The sequence below is a fragment of the Phymastichus coffea genome, unplaced genomic scaffold (assembly GCF_024137745.1).
Source record: "Phymastichus coffea isolate CEN01 unplaced genomic scaffold, Cenicafe_Pcof_1.1 PCOF00067, whole genome shotgun sequence".
NCBI classification, from domain to species: domain Eukaryota; kingdom Metazoa; phylum Arthropoda; class Insecta; order Hymenoptera; family Eulophidae; genus Phymastichus; species Phymastichus coffea.
Window position 1 is genome coordinate 657,378 of NW_026706878.1, and position 22,487 is coordinate 679,864.

Consider the following 22,487-nt stretch of genomic DNA (forward strand, 5'->3'; position numbering starts at 1 on the left):
CGCATTTTATTCGTGATCTGAATGGCTGAGATATGTTCACGTGATGTATTGTTGTGTGCAAAAAACTCATAATACATAATGCGAAACGTCACGCAAATAAATATGTATGTAAGCTTTTAAGTTGAGATTTTAGTAATAAAAATTCAATTTGCCATAATAATTGATACTGTTCATTTTGAAAGCAATAAAATCAAAAAAAATACATTGCAGTGTTATTGTTTAACACTCAGTTTACGAAACTACAATCAGCGATTATATTGTTTCGCAAATACAAGAGGTTATAGTTTGAATTTTTTCTAATTATTTTCTATTATTTTCTATTACTAATAGATGATCTGGTTTGTGAATATATAAGATTGAAATAAATCTAATGCCGCAATATTTATTAAAAGAGTAAAATAAACATTTAAGGATAATTTAACCCGTATAGTTGAAAAGAACTAAAAAATTATTATTTTTTACAGTTTTGGAGATGATAAATCATGTATTTAGAAACGTAAAACTATTTTACTATTACATATTTTTTCGGTATAATATGTATTTTGTAAAAAAATTGAAATATCCACCTTTAGAAAAGTTACTGGTATTAACTATGTTAGTCAATATAACTAGAAATAAAAAAATAAAATAAAGAGCACGCAAAGAGCGTATAATATCACTAGTATATGTAAAATCTTGATCTATTATATTAAATCATAATTTGTGATTGATTTTTTATTTTTACATACTAGGATTTAATCTATTTTATCAACAATCATTATATTGACTATATATAATACTCTAGAAATAAATAAATAAAAAAATAAAAAAATATTCATGATGTATTCTCAGATTTGAGTTATTGAATTATTAAAAATTAATTGATTTTATAAATAATTATATAGAATAATTGAGGATTGATGTACTTTATAAGCAATCATTTTATTTATCGTATTTTATGATTGTTTATCTGCCACTTGAATTATAGAATGTGTTGTGACGGCGGGACGTATGATTCCAAAAAAAGGGAATAATTCTTTTTTCTTAGTGTTAAAACCGAGGACGGAGTTAAAACCGTTGCCCATAAGTGGTGGGAACCGAATCGAGTATCGCAGGAAAATTTTCCTTGACAGTCTCCAAACGACAATAAAATCTGTACTTCAAATTCATGTAAGCGTGCGTTTCTTTTTTTATTGCGTTCTTACGCTCCTCGTACCCTCGCTCTTGCATACAAAATGCATGCAGCCTCCAAAGGCGTGATCGGATGGCGCCGAGATGCCGATAAGAGGAGAGGACCATAAAACCGCGTCTGCATCCTGTTCTCATCAGGACTAACGAATTTTTCTCTTTCAAGCTAGAAATTAAGCATTAGAAATGATAATATAATTTTTTTTTAATTTAAATATTTTAACTTCAGCAATATGTCGCAAATAATTTTGGCCTCTCAAAACCTCTTATCGAGTTTTTGCTCCGGAGCTTAGTTTAAGCAGAAAATAGAAGAAAATGAAAAAAATATACGTTAATTTTAATAAATTCTCTATTACTTGGTGAACTTTCATTATAAGAAATGAGGATAAATCAGCTAGTAAGCAGCCTGTTAAGTTATATAAGAATTTTTGTTCCCCGATTACAATTTTGGAATAAATAAAACTATGTAGTTACCAAGTAATTTAAATTCTTGAAATGATAATATACAGTCCATAAATTTGTACAACATAGCGTGCGAGATAACAAGCATCACAATATTTTTATTATATTTTATTACTACATAATTAATAATAACTGTAGTTTGCGGCGAATTTAATTGTAATATTGTTCTTAGTATTCAGTAGTATATAAGTTCTGTACGGTCGATTAGATTTGTTCCGAATTCGATTATTTAACAATTACAAAATTTTTGAACAAATCTTGGCTACGAACGGTACTTGAGGAGCCAAGACTTGTACCCCTGCGTCCACGTCCCCACTCTAATCAGGGCCCGAAAACCCAGCGAGGAAAAACCGGAAGAGGCAAACAAGCCAATTAACGCACCATTGCCTGCTCCACTCCTCCCGAAATCGAGAGGCTGAGAGAGGGACTCACCTCCTTACCACCCACCGAATATGGTTGGTGCAGGAAGGTTAGCGGCAGATCCAGGTGATGTCTACGATGCCTTCGGCGTCGCTGGGAATTCTCTCCTGGCTGTAATCTGCTAGGCGTCGTATCGCTTCTTTCACGCGTCGGCTAAAGCAACGCCGGCGGCTTCGCTCTCGCGAGCGGATCGCCGCGGGTTGCTCGCGCTCGCTTACTCGTTACGTGCCACGCGTCAATCTCTCTCTCTTCTTTTTGCCGCAGCCGCTCTCACTCCTAATTAGCTCCCAATGACGATGCCCGGCTCAGGTATTGGCCTTGAAATAAAGCGGTACGAGCATCGGTATCGGTTCGTAATTTCCACCACGCTCGCCAGGGCAACAGCGAAGGAGCGAGCCGCGCGAGAGAGAGAGAAAGAAGAGCCAGACAGGGCCGGCCACTCTAGCCAGGGCCCTGTCACAAATCTTTTAGATCAATCTCCAACTTTTTGAAGTAGATAAAAAATAAATAACTTCTTCACCGGTGACTCTCCCGTAAGAGGACATGTTGAAGTTGTCGATGTTTAAACGACTCGTTCCCGAAATTTTCATCGTTAAGATGAGCTGAAATTTTTACAGAGCATTTATCATAACTTAAGGAATAATCTCTCAAAGTTTCATTGAGATCTCCAATTTTTTCATTTGCGGAACAAGCGTGTTATAGGGCTTGTTATAAAAATTTTGCACGTTAATAGACGCTGAAAATTTGGCAAAATCCCATGTTTCAGTTTAATGATGAATCACCTTAAACTAGATTGAATATTTCATACCTCGTACGAGGATAGTACATTCCGATACAAGTGCGGGAAAGTAGATTCTTGTCTCGTGTGCCGTTTACGCCCGAGCGTAGCGAGAATGCAAAGGTACACGAGATGAGAAACTCTTTCCCGAACATGTGCCGTACCGTATTTTTTGATACGACGTGTAGAAAGAACAATTTTCAACGCACGTTTTTTGCCGAGCGTACTGGAAAGACGCACTTTGCGCACGGAGTATTGAAAAATAATATATGATACGTATGCGAATAGTAGGCGACTGCGCACGTGCAGGAATAGTCTACTTTGCATATTTGTATCGTATTTTACTTTAATAATTAAAACTAAAATAGGTAGAACTTGAAAAGTAATTTCCAGAGAAAAAGCTAATAATTATTATACCATGTAATAATAATGAAAAATAATAATAGTTCTATTCAATTACTAAATCTTTTTTTCAAGGGTTCAATGTGATTATATAGTACATTAAAAATTATGAACAAAATTCTTAGTTTTTTTAATCATTGTATGCCACCTACTGACAAATTTTTTTTTTGTTTATTGTTATCACAATTGTAATTGAATTAAATTTTTTTTACTTCAGTATATGAAATTGCTTTTAAATTAATTTAAAATATTTGTTTTATTAGACTATTTTAATTTTATAATAATAACATCTATGTTATTATATTACTTCGCTAGCTAGTTAAGAGATTACATTAAATTTATTAAAAAATAATTTTTTTTTTAAGTTTTATAAAGTTTGATGATAATTAACGTTTATCCTGACCAGACATTTTTTTTGTTATGGTAAATTTTCTGAAGAGTTTGGTGAAACATGAAAAGTTTTGAACTTACTTTATATTTATAACAGATTAATGAAAACTACGTTTTTGGATAAAAATCAAAAATGAAACTTTGATTTTATTTGAATACAGAGATAGCTATGTAGGGACTCAACCTTCTCCCTCCTCGGCCGCCAGCCAGCAGCACCAGTGACAGCAAAAAAGGAAGCAAACGCTTGAGCCTCGCGACGTCGTTTCCGACACGGTCTCGTCACTTTCGAGGAACATGCGAGCCGCGCTTGCACACTAAAACAAGTGTTCCCGGTCGCTCGCCTTGTACAACCTTGTGTAATTGCCTTTAATAAAAAAATTATGTATTTAATCGTATCTGTCGTGTCTCTCAACGATTTCTCACATCCCTGGAATCTTCTAAAGCTATTTTTATGGAACACTGGAATGAACTTACATTCAACGTATGAATATAGCTCAATGTGATACGATGGATTCCAATTAGGGAATGACTCTCTTTATGTACACATAGTCACTAGATAAAAATATATTATTTGAAGAAAATTTGTTAAACCCTGATAGTCGCGAGTAATTGTCTGCCCTAGCTATTTTATGTAGACCAATTATTAAATTATACACTAAAAATGAGAAAAAGGTGTCTTTCAAAATTAATTACTTACGTTTTCCAATCAGTCCAGTAGTAGTGGTTACGTGAAATGGCTAAACCAAATGGATGTGTTAAATTTTTTGCAATCACTCGCACAGATTTGTTATCAATATTAGCACAATCTGAAAAGAAATATCGAAACCATAATTTTAGTAGTCAAGAGATAGAACAGATAAATGGAAACAACATGAAATAAAAGCATATTGAAGTACAAACTTATCGAAAAAGTGCCAGCATCTGCCCAGCAAAGTTCATCAGACTGCCAATCTATAGCTAAAGAATTAGGCAGTTGAACATTATCTCCCTTCAAATAAATTTTTCGTCCAGTCCCGTCTTCATTAGCCCACTCTAGCTTAGGTGAAGCGCGATTCCAATCAGACCAAAAGATCTTGCTAGAAGATGAAATAGATTCCAATAATGTTTTTACAGGTTTAATGGTTGCCAATAAGACGATGTATAACAAAGGAATTATAGTAATATCAGGTGTGTGTGCATTACCCCTTGTATGGGTGTACTGCGATGCCGCGTGGATTGACAAGGCCATCAGCAATGAGAACTTTTCTCTTTCTCGTATCCAAGTGAGCTACTTCAATTGTTGCGTTACCCGAGTCGGTCCAAAAGATGACCCTCGAAACCCAATCAACGGCTATACCTTCTGAACTAGAAACTTGTCCAAGGAAAAGTTCTGATTTAGATCCATTATAGGCCATACTAGTTATTTTATTGCCTAGAGATGCAGAATAAAAATGAGTAGGTCGTGGAGGACGGTTAGGACTAGGATAGGCAGAGAAAAAATTACCAGTAATGTCACTAGTGTAGACGATACCTCTGGAGCAGTCAATGTCTACAGCAATGGCCATGCGAAAGTTGGTCAAATGGATGGGATTTCCTGGTTGGTCGGAGCTTGGTGAAAACGGTAGCTTGTGAGTGGCCATTCCTTGATTAACGAGTAGAAAATTAGACTCGTGATCGGGCCGTGGATGACAGTCTATTCCGTCACCAACGAAACCGTGTTTGCAGACGCAAGAGAATTTATCGACGGTGAGTGGCAAGCAGGAGGCGTCTCGTGAGCACAGGGTCGGGTTCTGCCTGCAGGACAAGCGCTGAGTGCATCTGTAGCCGTCTCCATGGTATCCCTGAAAGGAAACACACCGGCGTCATTGAATGGTGATGAGAAAGGTCTAGGCGGTAAGAGCGCGAGCAGTCGATGATAAGTGGCGTCTGACTAACTGGTAAGCAGACGCAGGCGTAGCTGGCGGAGGTCTGGTTGTAGCCGCAGACGGCGTTCCTGGCGCAAGTGTTGACGTCATTGCAGTCGACGTGCTCCTCGACGCACTGGCGCAGGCCATCGCCGCGGTAGCCGGGTAGGCAACTGCAATGGTAGCCGCCGAGGCCATCGGACAGGCAGCGGGCGTTCATATGACATTGTGACGGGTTGGCCGAGCAGTCGGTGAGCACGCACTGGTTATCGAGCGGACTGTAGCCCGGCTGACAAGCGCACTCATAACGGGACCTTGTTGGAGCGTAGCCGCAGTGCTCATTTTGGTCGCACTCCCCATCGTCATGACACTCATCTGCAATTTACAAGACTATGCTCGTTATCGTGACCAAATTTCGTGCATCGCTCGAGCACGATCAAACACTCATCCATTCATTCTCTCGATTTACACCAAGGTAAAGCAAAATAAACTGAACCGTCTTCACTACAGCTTCTTCCGTCTCCTTTGTATCCGGGGTTGCACACACATCTGGCCGCGGGCTCATCCTGCCTGCATGATGCGTTAGGATCGCATACGTCCACTTCTAAGCAGGATACATCTGTTGCATGTCAATTGTTCGCGAATCTGTAGTGCACGGACATTGGTGCGCTCGCTACTTACGGTCTAACGGGCCAGTTAATTGCGGCCGGTAGCTGAACGAGTTCAAGCGCATCAACTTACCCAGCTTGGAACATTCCATACCATCAGTCTCGTAGCCGCTTTTGCATTGACACGCGTACTGATTGTCAATATGGTCGTAAATGCACTGAGCGTAAGGATGGCATCTGTTAAGTACGTTGCATGGCGCTAAACACAAGCGATCAACGTTATCTATCAGCTTTATTCTCTTTTGTCTTTTCTTTGCTTATTGTAACAAAGCTTTTTTATTGTAATAAAGCACGATCGGCATTGCAAACAGTCGATCACAATTATTAAGCTACGCTCAGCTTTGACAAATCGGCTAAGCTGATAGATGATTATTTTTGTAATTGATAATTCTTAAAATGCGCCGCTCTTACATAATATGACTATTGAGTCGCAGCAGTTAAAGCAATACGGTCCCATAAAAATAGGTCTGAAAAAACTTTCTCACAGAAGTGGATGCATTTTGGATATATGGTAAATCAGGATCGGAAAAGTCGATTCTGAAATTTTTAGATCTCTAGGTTCAGGGATTCTATAAGAAAATCACCTTTCAAACTTATTTTTGCTTATACGTATCTCGCAAACGGTTGAATCTACGATGGAATAACATGCACCAATCGAAATAGCAATAAATTTTACATCAGTCACAATATTTTATACGATTTCGATAAGTGTAAAATGTTGAGATTAAAAATAAAAAAGAAACTTTACGTGAATAAAGTGGAAGGAGAAGACGCGATACAGCTGACGCTCTCCTCTACCGCCCCTTCAGGCGCGCGCCGATAGTTGACGGCACTCGGCAATCCTCGGCATCGCAGCCGAAATCCACTCTAACATTGCAGCGAACTAGTTACTGCAAATATAGATGCCCATATGGGTGAAGTTTTCTATTCCGTAATAGCGTGGTATTTCGTTGAACTAAAAAAAACAATAATTTTAAATATGAAAATGTTTGATAAACAAATGATTTTGTGATTTGATATTATTCAATTGGCTGTACTAAAATAATTATTTTTATTGTTTCCTTGATATAAATTTTTCTTTATCAAAAGTTTCAACAAATCAAGAACGTAATAAACAATGATTATCTAGATTAAAGTCCAGCATTTGTTTTAACTTTTACTTGTATGAAGTAAACTTAAAATAATTATGTACAATTCATATTAAGAGTTGAAAACGAAATAATTAAAAAAAGTTATGTCCTTATTTTAATAACATTTAAATGTCATGTACTGTGACGGTAAACGTCAAATTAGCGCTGACTATTTAGCTTAATTGCTGCCTGTGAGGGCAGCACCTGCCGGGGGGACAGAATAGGTAACGAAGGAATTCGGCACGCGAGCAGACGGAACGCGCGCGACAAGATTTGAACCAGTGAAGCCTAGACCATCATAGTGTCCGTCCGCTTACGCTACCGCAACTAACGATTCACGTGCCCTTGACGTCTACACGCATCGAAAAAGCAACAGCCAGTGATCCAGGATTGCAGCCGCCAAGGTGCTACCCAGCTACGAGTTTGAGGCTGGAAAGAGAGAGAGAGGGTGTGTGAGGTTTCGCCATCGAGGGCGAAACCAGTGTGTGCGCGCATTCGCGACCCGCGAACAATAAAAACAATAAACAACTGTTCCGTGCTGTGCGACTTGTCGTGGTTTTCTCCGATCGCCTGCAATTATAAGGTAAGCTGGCCAGCTTAATTTCGCGATCGCGATTATACGAATAATAATTTGGTTCTAACATTCGATGCGTGCATGTAACGGCTCTAATAACAAAGAGCAGCGAGCGTACCGGCAAAGCGTGTTGTCGACGAGCGAGCGTACATGTAAACAAACGCGCGGGCCGACCTTTTGTGAATTTTGAGGGACAATAAAAGATCCAATTCACATTACTAACAAGTGTTTTCATTGATTCTCTCATCTCACATAGCTTCCACTCATTTTAGTATAGGTTATTAATGATTATTGGTTGACTGACGCATACTTTCTCGTGCTCTCCCGGATAAGTAGTGAGCATTGACAATTACGCGTGTCCTTTTAATATAATCGCGCGAATATAATAATTAAACGGTTTTACCCCGTTACAGTACATGAACATTTACTTCAAAATTGCACGTTCAAAATTACGTTCACAATATTTACTGAACATTATCCATTTTTGTCTTTATTAAAAATATTAGCTGAATATGAAAAGAATTTTTATACAAAATTGTATTTTTATGTTGTGTTATTATATTTTAGTAATATTTAATGAATTATCAAATGTCAAATAATGGCTATTCTATTTCATAAAAGGCAAAATGATATTCAAATAGCAATTTCTAACAGATAAATTACTTTTACTTTTTTTATTGGTTCAATCGACTTTAAAATAAAGTAAGCTGTGCAACGGTGATATACCCAAACAGACTGTCACCAGATGTTTATATATTTGAAAACTAGACTATATTTTCCTCTTTATTCATATATATATTCTATCACGTGTCGTTCTATTTTTCATGTAAACCAAATCGATCTATAATATCTATAACAAAGACATTATTTAAAAATAATTTTAGAAGCCTGCAATAGCTTGTTCAGTAGGGCGATGGATTCCCACCTGGTAGGCCCAGGTTCGATTTCTAGTCCCTGTTGATTGATATAAGCACCACTGAAAAAAGTTTTATGTGCTTTATTCTCCAACATATTGCAAGCCTCCGTCGCTGAATAGTACTGATGGAGCATAAATGGAACGAAGTTAAACAAAATAAAAAAAAATTAAATAATTTTGTGATACCAGTGTAGTTTTGAGTAAATCAGTTTATGTTTTACTAACAGGATCATCGCGGTAAGTAGAACAAAATTTTTATATATTTATGCACGTATTATGGCGGCGTTTTTTCAAAAAATGCCTAAAAAATATTGTATTTTTTTTATCAAATCAGTTTTACACCTTTGAACTGTGAAGATCTTTTAAAAAAAAAGTATCTAATCGAAGTACTTAATATCTGAACTTTAAAAACCATTTTTGAGGAAATTTTGACCACGGGGAGATAAACGAATAGGAGATTTATTTTTTGTTTTTTATTTTTTATCAAATTTTTTTGTATTTTTTGTTTATTTTAATTATTTTTCAATTTTTTTATTTTAATTTTTTTGAGATCGGTGAGAATCAGTAAATGTTAGGAAATAACGGTAAAAAGCCAAACAATCAAAAACCTGATCATGGTGCATAAACACGCTATGTCGTTTCCACCATTTTGTTTTTGGCAAGAAATGATATTCTGAAAAAATATAGAAGTCAAAATCGAAATGTACCAAAAAAGAAGAAAGTACTAAAAGTTTACTAAATTTACCATATGACCTATATGAATTTACAGAGCCCAAATAAAAATAAACTAATTAGGATTTGACAATTTATGATATGCTTACATTTTTCTTAATTCTTCATAAAATAGTATGAGAATATAAATTATATTATATTTGTTACAATACCTCTTTCTTTGGACTTTTACTCTTACTACTAGGCTACATATCGAATTGTGGGTAATTCTTGGCTATTTCGATTGACTTGTAACCCTTAGGTTACGGATTTTTTTTTAATTTGGCACAATTGTTGTACACATAAAAGTGAGATTTTCCCAAATTTTGAAGACGATACATTAATTATATCAAAAGTTATTAACAATTAAAGAAAAATGATAAAAAATTGTTAAACGGCTATATTTTAGAAACTAATAAAAATATCAAAGTCGGATTTTTGCCAAAATACTTATAATGTCTTAAAATTTCGAAATAATTACAACAATAAACAATAACAAATTTTTCGAAAGTTATTAACTTTTTGTTTAAAAAATTGCTAATATGTCAAAAAGTATATTTTTTTTTGAATTCTTGCTCCTGCGTGTTCCTGAGGATTTTTGCTATCGAAATCAATCATAAAATTCAAGGGCTCGACATGTCGGAAAGTGTAGCCCTAATTAGAAGAAAACACCTCAGCGTAAGACCACGCAGACGTCCCGCTACCGTTGCGACATACGAGTACACCGAGGTATCATCTTTTGATTAGGGCTACGCCTTCCGATATGTCGGGCCCTTGAATTTTATGATTGATTTCGATAGCAAAAATCCTCAGGAACACGCAGGAGCAAGAATTTTTCAAAAAAATATATACTTTTTGACATATTAGCAATTTTTTAAACAAAAAGTTAATAACTTTCGAAAAATTTGTTATTGTTTATTGTTGTAATTATTTCGAAATTTTAAGACATAAGTATTTTGGCAAAAATCCGACTTTCATATTTTTATTAGTTTTTAAAATATAGCCGTTTGAAAATTTTTTATCATTTTTCTTTAATTGCTAATAACTTTTGATATAATTAATGTATCGTCTTCAAAATTTGGGAAAAATCTCACTTTTATGTGTTCAACAATTGTGCCAAATTAAAAAAAAATCCGTAACCTAAGGGTCACAAGTCAATCGAAATAGACAAGAATTACCCTTGTACTTGAAAATATACAGGGTTAGGAAAAAGTATGGAAACCCCGGAAAATTCGGAAAACCGCATATGGTTAGTCATGCAACAAAGATCATACTCTATGTAACTTTCAACGAGGAACCCAACGGTGACCTCTGATTTGACCTTGAACCTCATTTTCAAGGTTATTTCAAGGTCAACCTCATTTTTTCATACGGGAATCCCTATTTTTTATACTGGAATCAAAAAGAGTGATAAATTTTACGGGTGGGAACGATTCAAAGAAAGCGTGACCCCTAATCCTCCTTGAAACCATACGAGTATATTTTCAAAATCATCACATCTTAACGCCTGGATAGCTGAAACAATCTGATTTCACAAAAGTTACAGCGTTCAAATTTCCTGTGATAAAAAAGGGACCTATTATTGTATCGCCTACCATTTATGCCCACACGTTTAATATTTGAGGATATTGAGTGTGACTTTCTTTCATCGAATGAGGATTTTGTCGTACCAATATATAAGGTTATGGCGATTGACTTCGCCATTTACTTGACATATAGCTTCGTCTGAGAAAACAATATTTTTTTTTAAATATAAAAACAGGGTTGATTTTTGCTAGAAAACGAATAAAAAGCAATTTAAAGATCTGTCTTTCACGTATTTTTTTAGAATTTTGAAAAAAGAAGACAACTCTTTTTTCACACTGCACAGTTCATCTGAATCTCATTTTTTTTGCAGTCTTCATCTTTCATTTTAGAAAATAGAAAGTCACTACTTTGAGCATAAAATATTATTAAAATTGTCAAAAACTGGAAAGTCACGTTTTTTTTCGTCAAAAGTTACGTTTTCTCTTTCATGGGCTGTAAAGCTAATTGTTTATTTGAAATACAAAATTATTTTGCAGGCATTTGAAAGAAGTGAAAATTTAATAATAAAATAGAAGTGCTTTTACAAATAATAATTAAAAAATTGTTATCATTTAGATTTTAAAATCTTATTTGTTCTTGACTTCTACTAATTGGAAGTTGAAACCATATTTTGTTGTTTTCGTAGTAAATAGGCTCTAGAAAAAAAAATACTTGACCAATAAAAAAAAAAACAAATTCGACAAATTCGTCAAATATTTCATAGTTTTTTTTAGTTATAATAACAATATTAAATTTTTGTTTTTTTCAAACTTTTAAAATATTTCGTTTATCCGAAAGAGAACGAATATCTCTTCTAATGATGAGGAATTAGGGTGATCAGCAAAGGTCGTATACTAATTTTGTTAATCTCTTTAATAGAACGTTTCGAAACGGCGATGGCGAAACTCCTTTGTCTAAATTCACAGTTTTAAAAACCTTAAGACGTTTTCAAGAAACGGGGTCTATTAAAAATCGTTCTCTTACTGGAAGACCACGAACAGCAACAATTGAAGAAAAATCTTTAGATGTTTTACTGTCTTTTATAGAAAATCCACATGAATCATCTCGATCAGTAGCTTTACAACAGGAGATTGATCAAAAATCTGTTCATAAAATTTTAAAGGTAAACAAGTTTCATCCTTATAAAATGAAATTTGTACAGGAATTGAATGAGGATGATCCTGATCGTCGAGTAGAATTTTGTGAGACAATGATGCAAATGATTACTAAAAATCCAATATTTTTATAAAATATTGTTTTTTCAGACAAAGCGATATTTTAATTAAATGGCGAAGTTAATCGTCATAACTTTAGATAATGGTCCAACGCAAATCCTCATTGGATGAAAGAAAATCACACTCAATATCCTAAAAAATTAAACGTGGACAGGAATAGTAGGCGATACAATAATAGGTCCCTTTTTTATCGAAGGAAATTTGAACGCTGTACGTGATGAACAAATTTTGTTAAATCAAATTTTTCCAGCTATTCCAGCTTTAAGAGGTAATGATTTTGAAAACACATGGTTTCAGCTAGATTGTGCTCCAGCTCATTATGGTATAAATGTCAGACAATCCATAGATGGATAGGTAGAAGAGGTACAGTAGAGTGGGCTCCAAGATCTCCATATTTGAGCCCTTTGGACTATTTTTTGTAGGGGTATTTAAAAGATCGGGTATACAGAAGTAATCCACAAAATCTTGAAGAATTAAGACGTAGAATAGTTCAAGAAATTAATGCCATTCCACGGTAGATGATCCAAAATGTAACTCAATCATTCTACAATAGGATTGGTTACTGTCAAGAAGCGAATGGAAAACAATTTGAACATCTTTTGTAAATTCATTTACGTGAAAGGCAAGGGGAACTCTCTATTAAAAAGCACCCTGAAATGACAGGTAAGGGGAACTCACTATTAAGAAGCACCCCCAAGGGAATAGATTCCTTCTACGTCCACGTCGTTATTCCTGGATAGCGCTAAAAGGAGGATTAGGAGTTACGATATCTTCGGACTTTAATCGTTCCCATCCGTAAAATTTATGGCTCTTTTTGATTCCAGTATAAAAATAGGGGTTCCCGTATGAAAAAATAAGGTTGACCTTAAAATAACCTTGAAAATGAGGTTCAAGGTCAAATCAGAGATCACCGTTGGGTTCCTTGTTAAAAGTTACATAGGGTATGCCTATGTTTCATGACTAACCTCATGCGATTTTCCGAATTTTCCGGGGTTTCCATACCTTTTCCTCACCCTGTGTATGTGTGTATGTGTGTGTGTGTATGTGTATTATACGTACGCATATGCAAATACATAGCGTATAGATAATAAAAGATGATCATCTGAAAATAAGATGGCAATCTAGACTAGAACAAAATTTTGATGCATATTTTATTCTGGCCGTTTAACCTAAAAAATCTGTAGTGAAAAATTAAATACACAGTTTTCAATGCACTTTCTTTGTTTGAATTGTGCAATTACACTTAAAAAGACCACCAGTAATTGTTTCAATGCATTTTAAGTAATAAATCGTCTTAAACGTTAAAATGAAAAACAGCTAATTCAAATCCTCCAGTGATAGTGGTGGGTATGATCTTTGTCTCTCTCTCTCTTTTTTTCTCTCTCTCTCACGAAAAATATACGTGCGTCAGATACCTACCATGAGCCCTTGCCAATGTCGAAGAGAGAGAAGGGGCGCACGATGTAGGCCATTTATATGCCAACAAAGCATTTCTTATATAGATTTTAGTACATAGATTTAGATTATAATAATATGAATTGCGTTTAATTATTAAATAATAATGAATTTTAATTTGCAAAGTTAATTTGTTTATTACATGATAAATATTAATTATTAGAAATATGTGAATACTCCATATTCAAAATGAATATCTGAAAAACATGAGTAAGAACTGGTTTCATTAAGGGAGTTGAGTACCTACCCGCCTAGTAAAGTAAGAGCTAAACACTCAGGTTGACTACAGCGGTAGTCGATCTGGCAACGTCGCGTTTTGTTAACTTGTGTGCACGTGCGTGTGTAAGTACTAGTCGCACATGAATCAATATTGCATGGAACAATATTTACATGTATGTCGCTATATATAGAAATAAAGCTTTTTTGTATATTCTTACTACAATAATGTATTAGACGAATAATTATATATTAAATTTTATATATTAAAAATCCAATCTTTCAAACAAATTTTAATACTTAGTCACTACGAAGTGTTAACTGCGTATGCGACGTTGCCACATGTGTAACCAAACAAGCTAAAAACAGCTATTTACAGTAGTTATCGTAATAATTATTACTGATAGAGCTCACCATTCTATGTTATTAAAGTTGATAAGTATTCTAGGATATCTTATCTATCTACTTTTCAAATATCATTAAAATCTGTTCGTCAATTAAAAAGATATCAACGATCTTATGCGTAAAACTCTGTGACTCCGCATAAGGCCACGTGTTCAATTTGCTTGTAACGACCGAAAATGAAAGTACGAATATCTTTTATAAAAATCCACCTAGGCTCCCGAAAATTGGTTTACGTACATAATTTGTTACATTCTAACGCTCTGCAAAGTTTCAGATTTTTCTGTTCGTTAATTCTTGTAGGTACTCAACTCCCTTAATAACAGTTTAATAAATAACTGTTATTAATAAATAAATAATCAATAATTTATTTAAAGTTTTGTATAGAAGTAAGCGTTAATTTTATACATATTAATGATAGCTTTATAATTTATAAATCGTAAATAATTAATCTTGTAATTACATTATAAGATTATAGAAAAAATCGTTACAAATATAAAAATTTATTACAAATATTAAAATAATTCAAATGTTATTAACTAATTTGCGTATTTCTTTTTAGAGATTACTTCTAAAATTAATAAACAATAAAGTTATGTAAAAATTTAATATTGGTCTATTGTAAATATTGTAATATTGTATTAATTAACTTCATTAATTAATAACTTTTAACGATATTATTTGTGATAAGTGTAAATGACACTAAATCGACCAGTAACTAATAATGTAAAGTTTACATGTATTAAAACTTTCGTATTGATGTTTATTTACTTGTAAATTAAGAAAATTCATTTCTCAAAATTTGCGAATATTTCTCGAAGATTCGAAAACTTCTCGAAGAGAACTCTCCTGCGAAAATAGACGGGAAAATCTGTGTATAAATACGCTGATTATTGCACAGGCTGGCATTCACTCCAAGCCTTGGAAAGTGAGCGCATGAGATTGAATAAACTTGGCTAATACCTAAGTTCTGTGTCTCATTGTAATTAACTGAACAAAACCTTTCCTTTCCTATAACACAGGCCTGCAAGGTTTTGTTCTTTTGCAACTGAGGGTCATTTCCAAAGTAATTTTTGGCGTAGAATTCGAATCCGTCATCAGAATTTCTCCATCACGTCAGGTTTTTGAGTAATCGTCCCCTAAAGGTCGAAAAAACACGTTTTTTGGCCATATTCAAGGCTTGATTACATCGTGAGTTTATATTCTTTTCAAAAACGGTTGACGGCATCTTAAAGAAGCACTCTTACCCTTCAAAACCCATTTTTCAAATTTAAGATATCATTTTTTTTTATCAAGATATCATCAATGGAAATTTGAGGTTTCACCATGAGCTTAAAAATTCGGCCAATTGTCCTGGAAGAATACGATATATTTCTTAGTATTTGTTTTTATAATGATTCTAGAATCAGAGATTCTAGAATCTAAGAAATATATTTATAATGATTCTAGAATCACTATAAAAAAAAATACTAAGAAATATATCGTATTCTTCCAGGACAATTGGCCGAATTTTTAAGCTCATGGTGAAACCTCAAAAATGGCAAATTTCAATTGATGATATCTTGATAAAAAAAAATGATATCTTAAATTTGAAAAATGGGTTTTGAAGGATAAGAGTGCTTCTTTAAGATGCCGTCAACCGTTTCTGAAAAGAATATAAACTCACGATGTAATCAAGCCTTGAATATGGCCAAAAAACGTGTTTTTTCGACCTTTAGGGGACGATTACTCAAAAACCTGACGTGATGGAGAAATTCTGATGACGGATTCGAATTCTACGCCAAAAATTACTTCGGAAATGACCGTAAGTTGTAAAAGAACAGTGACGACTCTCTATTTTGCAGGCCTGTGTAATTCATTCTCAACTTATAGAACATTTCGCGCTATAAGAAACTTGGGCTGAATTATATCCTTTATAAGAAAGACTTCAGCTCTGCTTATGGGATAATTCGCACCATAAGAAACTAGGGCAGAGTTTGACTTTCCTTGAAACTTTACTTAAGACCACGAGAGTACAAACTATTAATTATATTATAAGTGATACGAACATCACAAAACGTTTTTTTATAATTTGTACTTATTCTTTGTTAACTTCTCGATACTATAGGACTATAGCCTGTCTTGATACCTATAAGAGCTTCAAAACGTTTTCGTTATTTATTTTGTTCTTGTACAAATCTAACATTTTAAATGTATGTTTCTCAAAATTTTTTTTTTTGATATATACGCTCTTTCTCTTTAAAAGTCGTCATTTGCAGATTCTCAATAGACAAAAATTTATTTTTATTTAATAATGGTATTCTTTGCTATAAATATTCATAACTACTACAATCCTATATGTAGCTAAGTATTAAAAAAATCATGATATTGATACTTACAGTAATGATAATTCATTTGCTACTAATGTAAGTAACAACTGTGTTCTTGAGTGATTTCGAATTCGAAAATCTTCCGATGAAACATTATACCGTTCTATAAAATATCAAAACTATTGAAAATTTGGACAATTTATAAAACACTTTTGATTTTAATTAATAAATTTTATTTTAACAAGAGGATAGGCTCGTCTATCCACGACGACTTTAGCCAAAATTTAATGATTATATTGAATATGATCATCATGATCAGATTCATATTCCAGACTTATATTTCAAAAACGAGTAAGAGTAACGGATATATAGCCACACAATCGACGTCTGGGCAATGTCATTCTTCCGCTTCTTAGTTAGTATATATAATTACTTCATCTCTTATATCGATAGTTAATATCGAATGATTTATTTAAACTTACTTAAATAAATAAGAGTCTCTTGCAAAATCCATGAGCGATTAAAAAATGTTTACCAGCTACTTTCCTCTCTTAAAATCCTCTCTTAAAAGAATGATGGATAAAATGTGTCGCCGACATCCGGCATTCTGATTAGCTAAGGTTTGAAATGGCGCGGAAATTTAAATATCATTAGATTTCGTTTTATTTTATTGTGATTATTTTTATTATACGCAATATTTACGCCATAAATAAAGTATAGTTAATTAGTTTTTTTTTTTTTTTTTTATTTTTATTTTAACGTCGCTCTATTTATGCTCCATCAGTGCTAATTCGCGACGGAGGCTTGCAATGTGTTTGAGAACAAAGCACATGAAACTTTTTTCAGAGGTGCTTGTATCAGCAGGAACTGGGAATCGAACCCGGGCCTACCGGGTGCGAGTCCGTCGCCCTACCGACCGAGCCATTGCAGGCTTCTATAGTTAATTAGTTATACATGTCAAATTAATTAATTATACATGGCAAATTAATTAATAAAGATGAAAAAAAAATATTATCTCTGATGCAATTGAAATTGCTAAACTGCCATAGCCGAATGCTCAATTTTTTTAATTACCATGTCCGTCATGGTTATCGTTGACACTTGACAGTCATACTCTCGATTGCACATGCGCGACAAGAAAAAGAAGGTCTAGGTCAAGGTGGCGTCATTATAGCATTTGTTATTCTTTTCTTTTTCCCTTTCACTGGCGACTGGCGAAGACTGAACCTTTTTACGTGAGTACGTGCAAGAAAAAGTTTTTCTGATATATATTTGAAATCAGGTTTGCTTAAAAACCACATGCATTTTCAACTATCTATAACCTCCTTGCAAATTAGTTGAAAATTTTTTTAAAACATCAAGAAATCATTGTTTAAAGTATTTTGATAACGAGAGACCTAATTACATCATTATCTCTTATCTAAAAAATATTAATAAAAAATATTTCAGGTTTAGATTTGTAAAATGCCTGAAACAATGGAATATACCACAAATGAAGAATTAGCTGAGATTGTTAATAAAGACCAAAATGTGTAAATATTCCTTTTATTTTAAAACATTTTCTTGCTTCATTTATTTAATATTTTATTCACATACATATTTATATTTTAGTGAAATTATAGCTTTTGTAGAAAACTTGATAGCCCCTGTTCAAGTAGGAGAAAAGAAATGGTGGCTTTTCAAAGTTATTTTGAGCAACGGCAGCAAGAAAATTATGGTTTTGACCTGGGGTAAAGAGTTGATCGAATTATATCAACCTCAGTTAACAATCAATAAGGTAAGCATACAAATTAATCTCTATATAACCATATTTTATTAAAATAAGCGTAATTCTCTTTTTAGATTGTACATTTGGAAAAAGCAACTTCTAAGTTGACTAATTCCAATTTTCGTAAAGATGAAGCATTGATCGATTATGAATTGATAGTTGGAAAAGCTACATCAGTCAAGTTTTTAGGCATTCATGTTAATGATCAGCCAGTTCATGTCGTTACAAGAACTGTTAGTTTTCCAGACACTGTTGGTTTGCTTGGGCCGATAAGTAAGAAAAATTCCTTTTTCTCATGAAAAATATTTGTTCTTTTTTTCGTAATAAAAAAATAATTATTTATTTATTTTTCAGGGATTGTGGGCTGGTTGAAAACTAAATTTTCTCTCATCACTAATCAAAATAATACAGCTAGCTGAGGCAGTGGAGCTATAACCGATAAAACGTTTAAGATAAATGTACAAATTGCTCACTTCGTCAGCTCAGACATCGAAAAAGGAGTTAAGATTGAACTTGAAGGGGAGCTCAAGACAACTGGTAACTATGCAATTTTATTTATTTATTTTTTTTCAATTTCAATTTTAATTCTAGAATAAATGTAAATAATATTACTAATTTTTATTTCTATTTCAGAAATACCAATAACTATCCACTGTTCGGACATGAGTAAAATAAAAATCCTACAAGGGGAACCTAAAATAAGTGAAGGAGAATTGCGCAAGGGATGTCGTACACCAAGAAAACCTCTGGAGGACAAAACCAATGATTCTGAAGAGCCAGCTAAGAAAAAAAGCCAGATAAAAATGGTTTTAGAGAAATCTACAGATGAGGATGCGCTTGATTAAGTTTTCTTTTAAAAAATTCGATTTTACATATTCTTTAACGTAAAACTTTTAACTTATCGTTATCATTTTGATTCTTCTTTATATTTTTAAAAAAGGTTAAAAACTTTCAACTTTACTCTGTCATCATTTGGATTAACGTAAAAACTCTTTTAACCTAACTCAATGTCATTACTTTCAATATTTTTTTAATTTGAACATTTTTAATTTTAAAATTTTACTTTTAAAAACGTCAAAAACTTTCAACTTTACTCTGTCTCTAATTTGGATTAACGTAAAAGCTTTTTTAACCTAACTCAATGTGATTACTTTGAATATTATTTTGAAATTTAATATAAAAATATATACATTATTGTGTTATGCTAACTAGAGTTTTTATGTTAAAATATTATTCTACTTAAAATTACATAAATATTTATTACGTATTTTATTCAAATATTTCATATTCCAATTCAGTTCATTATTAAAATGTAAAGATTTTGTATTATCCTGACTGGAGCCTTTATATTATATTGTGCTACTTCAAATTAAGTAAATATTAATTACGTGCGTTACATTAGAAGATTTAATATTTAGTTCATTATTTATTTATACTTTCATAGTAAATTGCGATGAAACTTGAATTTATATTGTAAAGATTATATTAAAATGAAAATATTTTCAATGGATAACAATTTGAATGATATAATCATCATAGTCACTAATGATAAAATAAAAGAATTAATACTTATAAGTGTAGATGTACGTGTTACCATTGAAAACATTTTTTCATCGAAATAATCTCTTAAAAGTTTATATGTAACATGACTGTTATCTGTGAAACAATAAAAAGTAAGTCACCTTTCCCAATGTCTAATTCAATTTATTTTTAAAAATAATACTTCAGAAAGAAAAAAAGAGGATAAAGAACAGAGACAGAAAATTAAGTGTATACAGCGCCATCTATTAAAGTAACCATTTTAAATAGTAACGACCAGTGACCACGTTTCTTTCATCATGCCAGAAAAATTAGTCAGTTGACTTTTTTTTATTAAAAATATTAGAATTGTCGCGAATCAAGAATTTTATTCAGTAGAGATCTAACCGTTCAATTTACAGCATTATTTATGAAATGTAAGTATAGACAGAAATTGCTGACTGGATTTTCAATAAATTATTTATAACCTTCAAGTTCATAATATCACTATTCTGATTAGTTCATTTTCAATTATAATATGGTCGTAATTAGTTCTACTAAAACCATAATTTGATTTATAATGTGTAATTATTTATACTTTTGATTATTACTATACCGTCAAATGATTTTGGGACAGATACATAAATTAAATGTAATGAGTCTATGTATATTTTTCCAGTGAAAAAACAATTTCAGCATTTCATAGTTCTTTCATTTAGCAAAATGCATCATTCCTTCTTTTACTGAACCGATGGATGTGTATATAATTAGTATAGTGATTGAAAACTTCAAATTGTTTATTAGAAAATATTTAATAAGAAAATTTTTATTTGATACTGTCGTCTTCAAATAATAATACTTAATTATGAAATTAAGCAAATACTCATATGATAAATAATCTTATTTTCATCACTTGCATTTCTCGTGTAACATGCAGTAGTATATTACTAATGGTATATACGTTATTATTCTTTTGTACTTTTCTCTATGCACTATTAAAGAATATTTTTTGCTTTTACAGTGTCAAAATTCATTAAGATAAGAATAAAGCTTATAAACTGCAACGGTAGTCGATTCAATTAATCGAACCGTTCGCGATTCTGATTTTCGCGCGTTAGTTCTAAGTATTGAGAGAGAGAGGGGGCGCGCGATCTTTTAAATTAGCAGTTACATCTCAGCTGTTACGTGTGTAGTACCGCCAAAATAGTTTAGCACAGTGTTTCACCGATTTGCCAATAAATAGTTTACTTGGATTTTGGATACGTGTGCAAGGGTGAGCGACGAAGCAGCAACAGTAGCAGCATCACGGAAGCAGCAGCAAAAGTGACAGCAATTATACAGCAGATTTGCGAACGAGGAAGCACAGCTGATTCTGATCTGAGGAGCACCTTTAATTTGCTTGAACAATTACGGCTGATCACCATAATTGCATCGCAGGGTAGGTGCACCTCCCTTAATTATCGCGTGACAAAATACATTTGATATTTTGTCCAACTGTGTTAGCGTTAATTTTTTGTATTCGCGTCGAGCGTTAGATCGCGCCAATATTCGTATCTTCTCTCTCTCTCTTTCTCACCGAAAGTAATTTAATTGTAAATCCTATTCGTGTGCGTCAGTCTTTCGGCCCGACAAAGACTGTAGAGATTTTTTATTAATAAAATCTATTAAACTTATTCGCCGATTTGGTCATATAATTTTTCCTAATAGTTTAAACAATTGAAAAAGGCTTAGGTTTTAATCCGATTATAGCTAGGGGATTAAGTGGATTAGGAGCAAAGTCGATTACACTTAAAACTCATAGAGTATCACAAGGCACGTGACTTAAGGTGAGTTCAACTCTGCTTGATCGCAGACAACTAAGTTAAGGCAGCTGACGTTAAGGCGAATACACGTATTAACATACGTGTTAACGGAGCGGCGGTTTGCTCTGCATCGTGGGAGTTTGCTCTTAAATAAATTTCTCATTTTGCAGATTTATCCCACCCGTTACATGGCGCCCAACTGGTATTAAGACCCGTGTCGTGCGAATAGGATTGTGCGTCGAAGGTAATCGACGCACGAGAGAGAGAGACGATTGCGCGAGCGCTTAGGAAGGTTTGAGCGGGTGGTAGAGCGAGATCGTGAGCGGTACGCCTTCTGCTGGGGAAAAAACGAAACCACTTCGAACCTTTTGTTAAAAATTGTTATGATTAGTGTAAAAAGGGCCGAAAGCAATAATTATTGGTAGTTCGAAGTGATTTCAGATCGTACGGGATAATCAGGTGTTAACCTATTTCAGCTACAGTTTGGTGGATAAAGGGGGGTTGGTAGCACCTGATCAACGATAAAGCAGAGAGCGCGACCCAAGCGTGCAGTCCAAATATTAGCCAGGCGGAGCAAGCAAACAGCAGGCTCCGACCTTAGGTAGGATATTTTTATAATATTTATAGAAAGTTTGCGGAGACTGCACGCGCTCATAATCTCCTTTTAAAAGGCCTTATAAAAGGAGGCATTAAAAGTAGTAACACTAAATAGTGT

At 33.5% G+C, this 22,487-nt stretch overlaps 2 protein-coding genes across 4 annotated transcripts in view; one reads left to right on the forward strand and one right to left on the reverse strand.

The window, feature by feature from the left end:
* Positions 1-22,487, reverse strand: part of LOC131667519 (nidogen) — a 425,923-nt gene that overhangs the window by 106,273 nt on the left and 297,163 nt on the right. Inside the window, exons 12-16 of the mRNA XM_058940985.1 lie at positions 5,534-5,877; positions 5,103-5,439; positions 4,802-5,030; positions 4,520-4,695; positions 4,317-4,425 (exon numbers count right to left, since the gene is read on the reverse strand). Of these exons, the coding sequence (XP_058796968.1) occupies positions 4,317-4,425; positions 4,520-4,695; positions 4,802-5,030; positions 5,103-5,439; positions 5,534-5,877 (1,195 nt within the window). The remainder of the gene's footprint in view (positions 1-4,316; positions 4,426-4,519; positions 4,696-4,801; positions 5,031-5,102; positions 5,440-5,533; positions 5,878-22,487) is intronic.
* Positions 17,815-19,594, forward strand: LOC131667520 (uncharacterized). Of its 3 annotated transcripts, none has more exons than XM_058940987.1 (6): positions 17,815-17,919; positions 18,134-18,216; positions 18,296-18,461; positions 18,527-18,725; positions 18,807-18,989; positions 19,086-19,594. In XM_058940987.1, the coding sequence occupies exons 2-5, from the start codon at positions 18,149-18,151 to the stop codon at positions 18,869-18,871; spliced, it is 498 nt and encodes a 165-aa protein (XP_058796970.1). In that variant the 5' UTR covers positions 17,815-17,919; positions 18,134-18,148; the 3' UTR covers positions 18,872-18,989; positions 19,086-19,594. The 3 variants fall into 3 exon arrangements, with proteins under 3 accessions (XP_058796970.1, XP_058796969.1, XP_058796971.1); XM_058940986.1 differs by having other exon boundaries at positions 17,816-17,923; XM_058940988.1 differs by lacking the exon at positions 17,815-17,919 and adding an exon at positions 17,936-18,061.

What these genes read in the sequence shown, in the direction of transcription:
- LOC131667520 (XM_058940987.1), top strand. Translation starts at nt 18,149, where the DNA reads ATGCCTGAAACAATGGAATATACCACAAATGAAGAATTAGCTGAGATT. An exon ending in GTTAATAAAGACCAAAATGT is followed by an intron (nt 18,217 to 18,295) that starts GTAAATATTCCT and finishes TTTATATTTTAG; the next exon opens with TGAAATTATAGCTTTTGTAG. An exon ending in TGGTTTGCTTGGGCCGATAA is followed by an intron (nt 18,726 to 18,806) that starts GTAAGAAAAATT and finishes TTTATTTTTCAG; the next exon opens with GGATTGTGGGCTGGTTGAAA.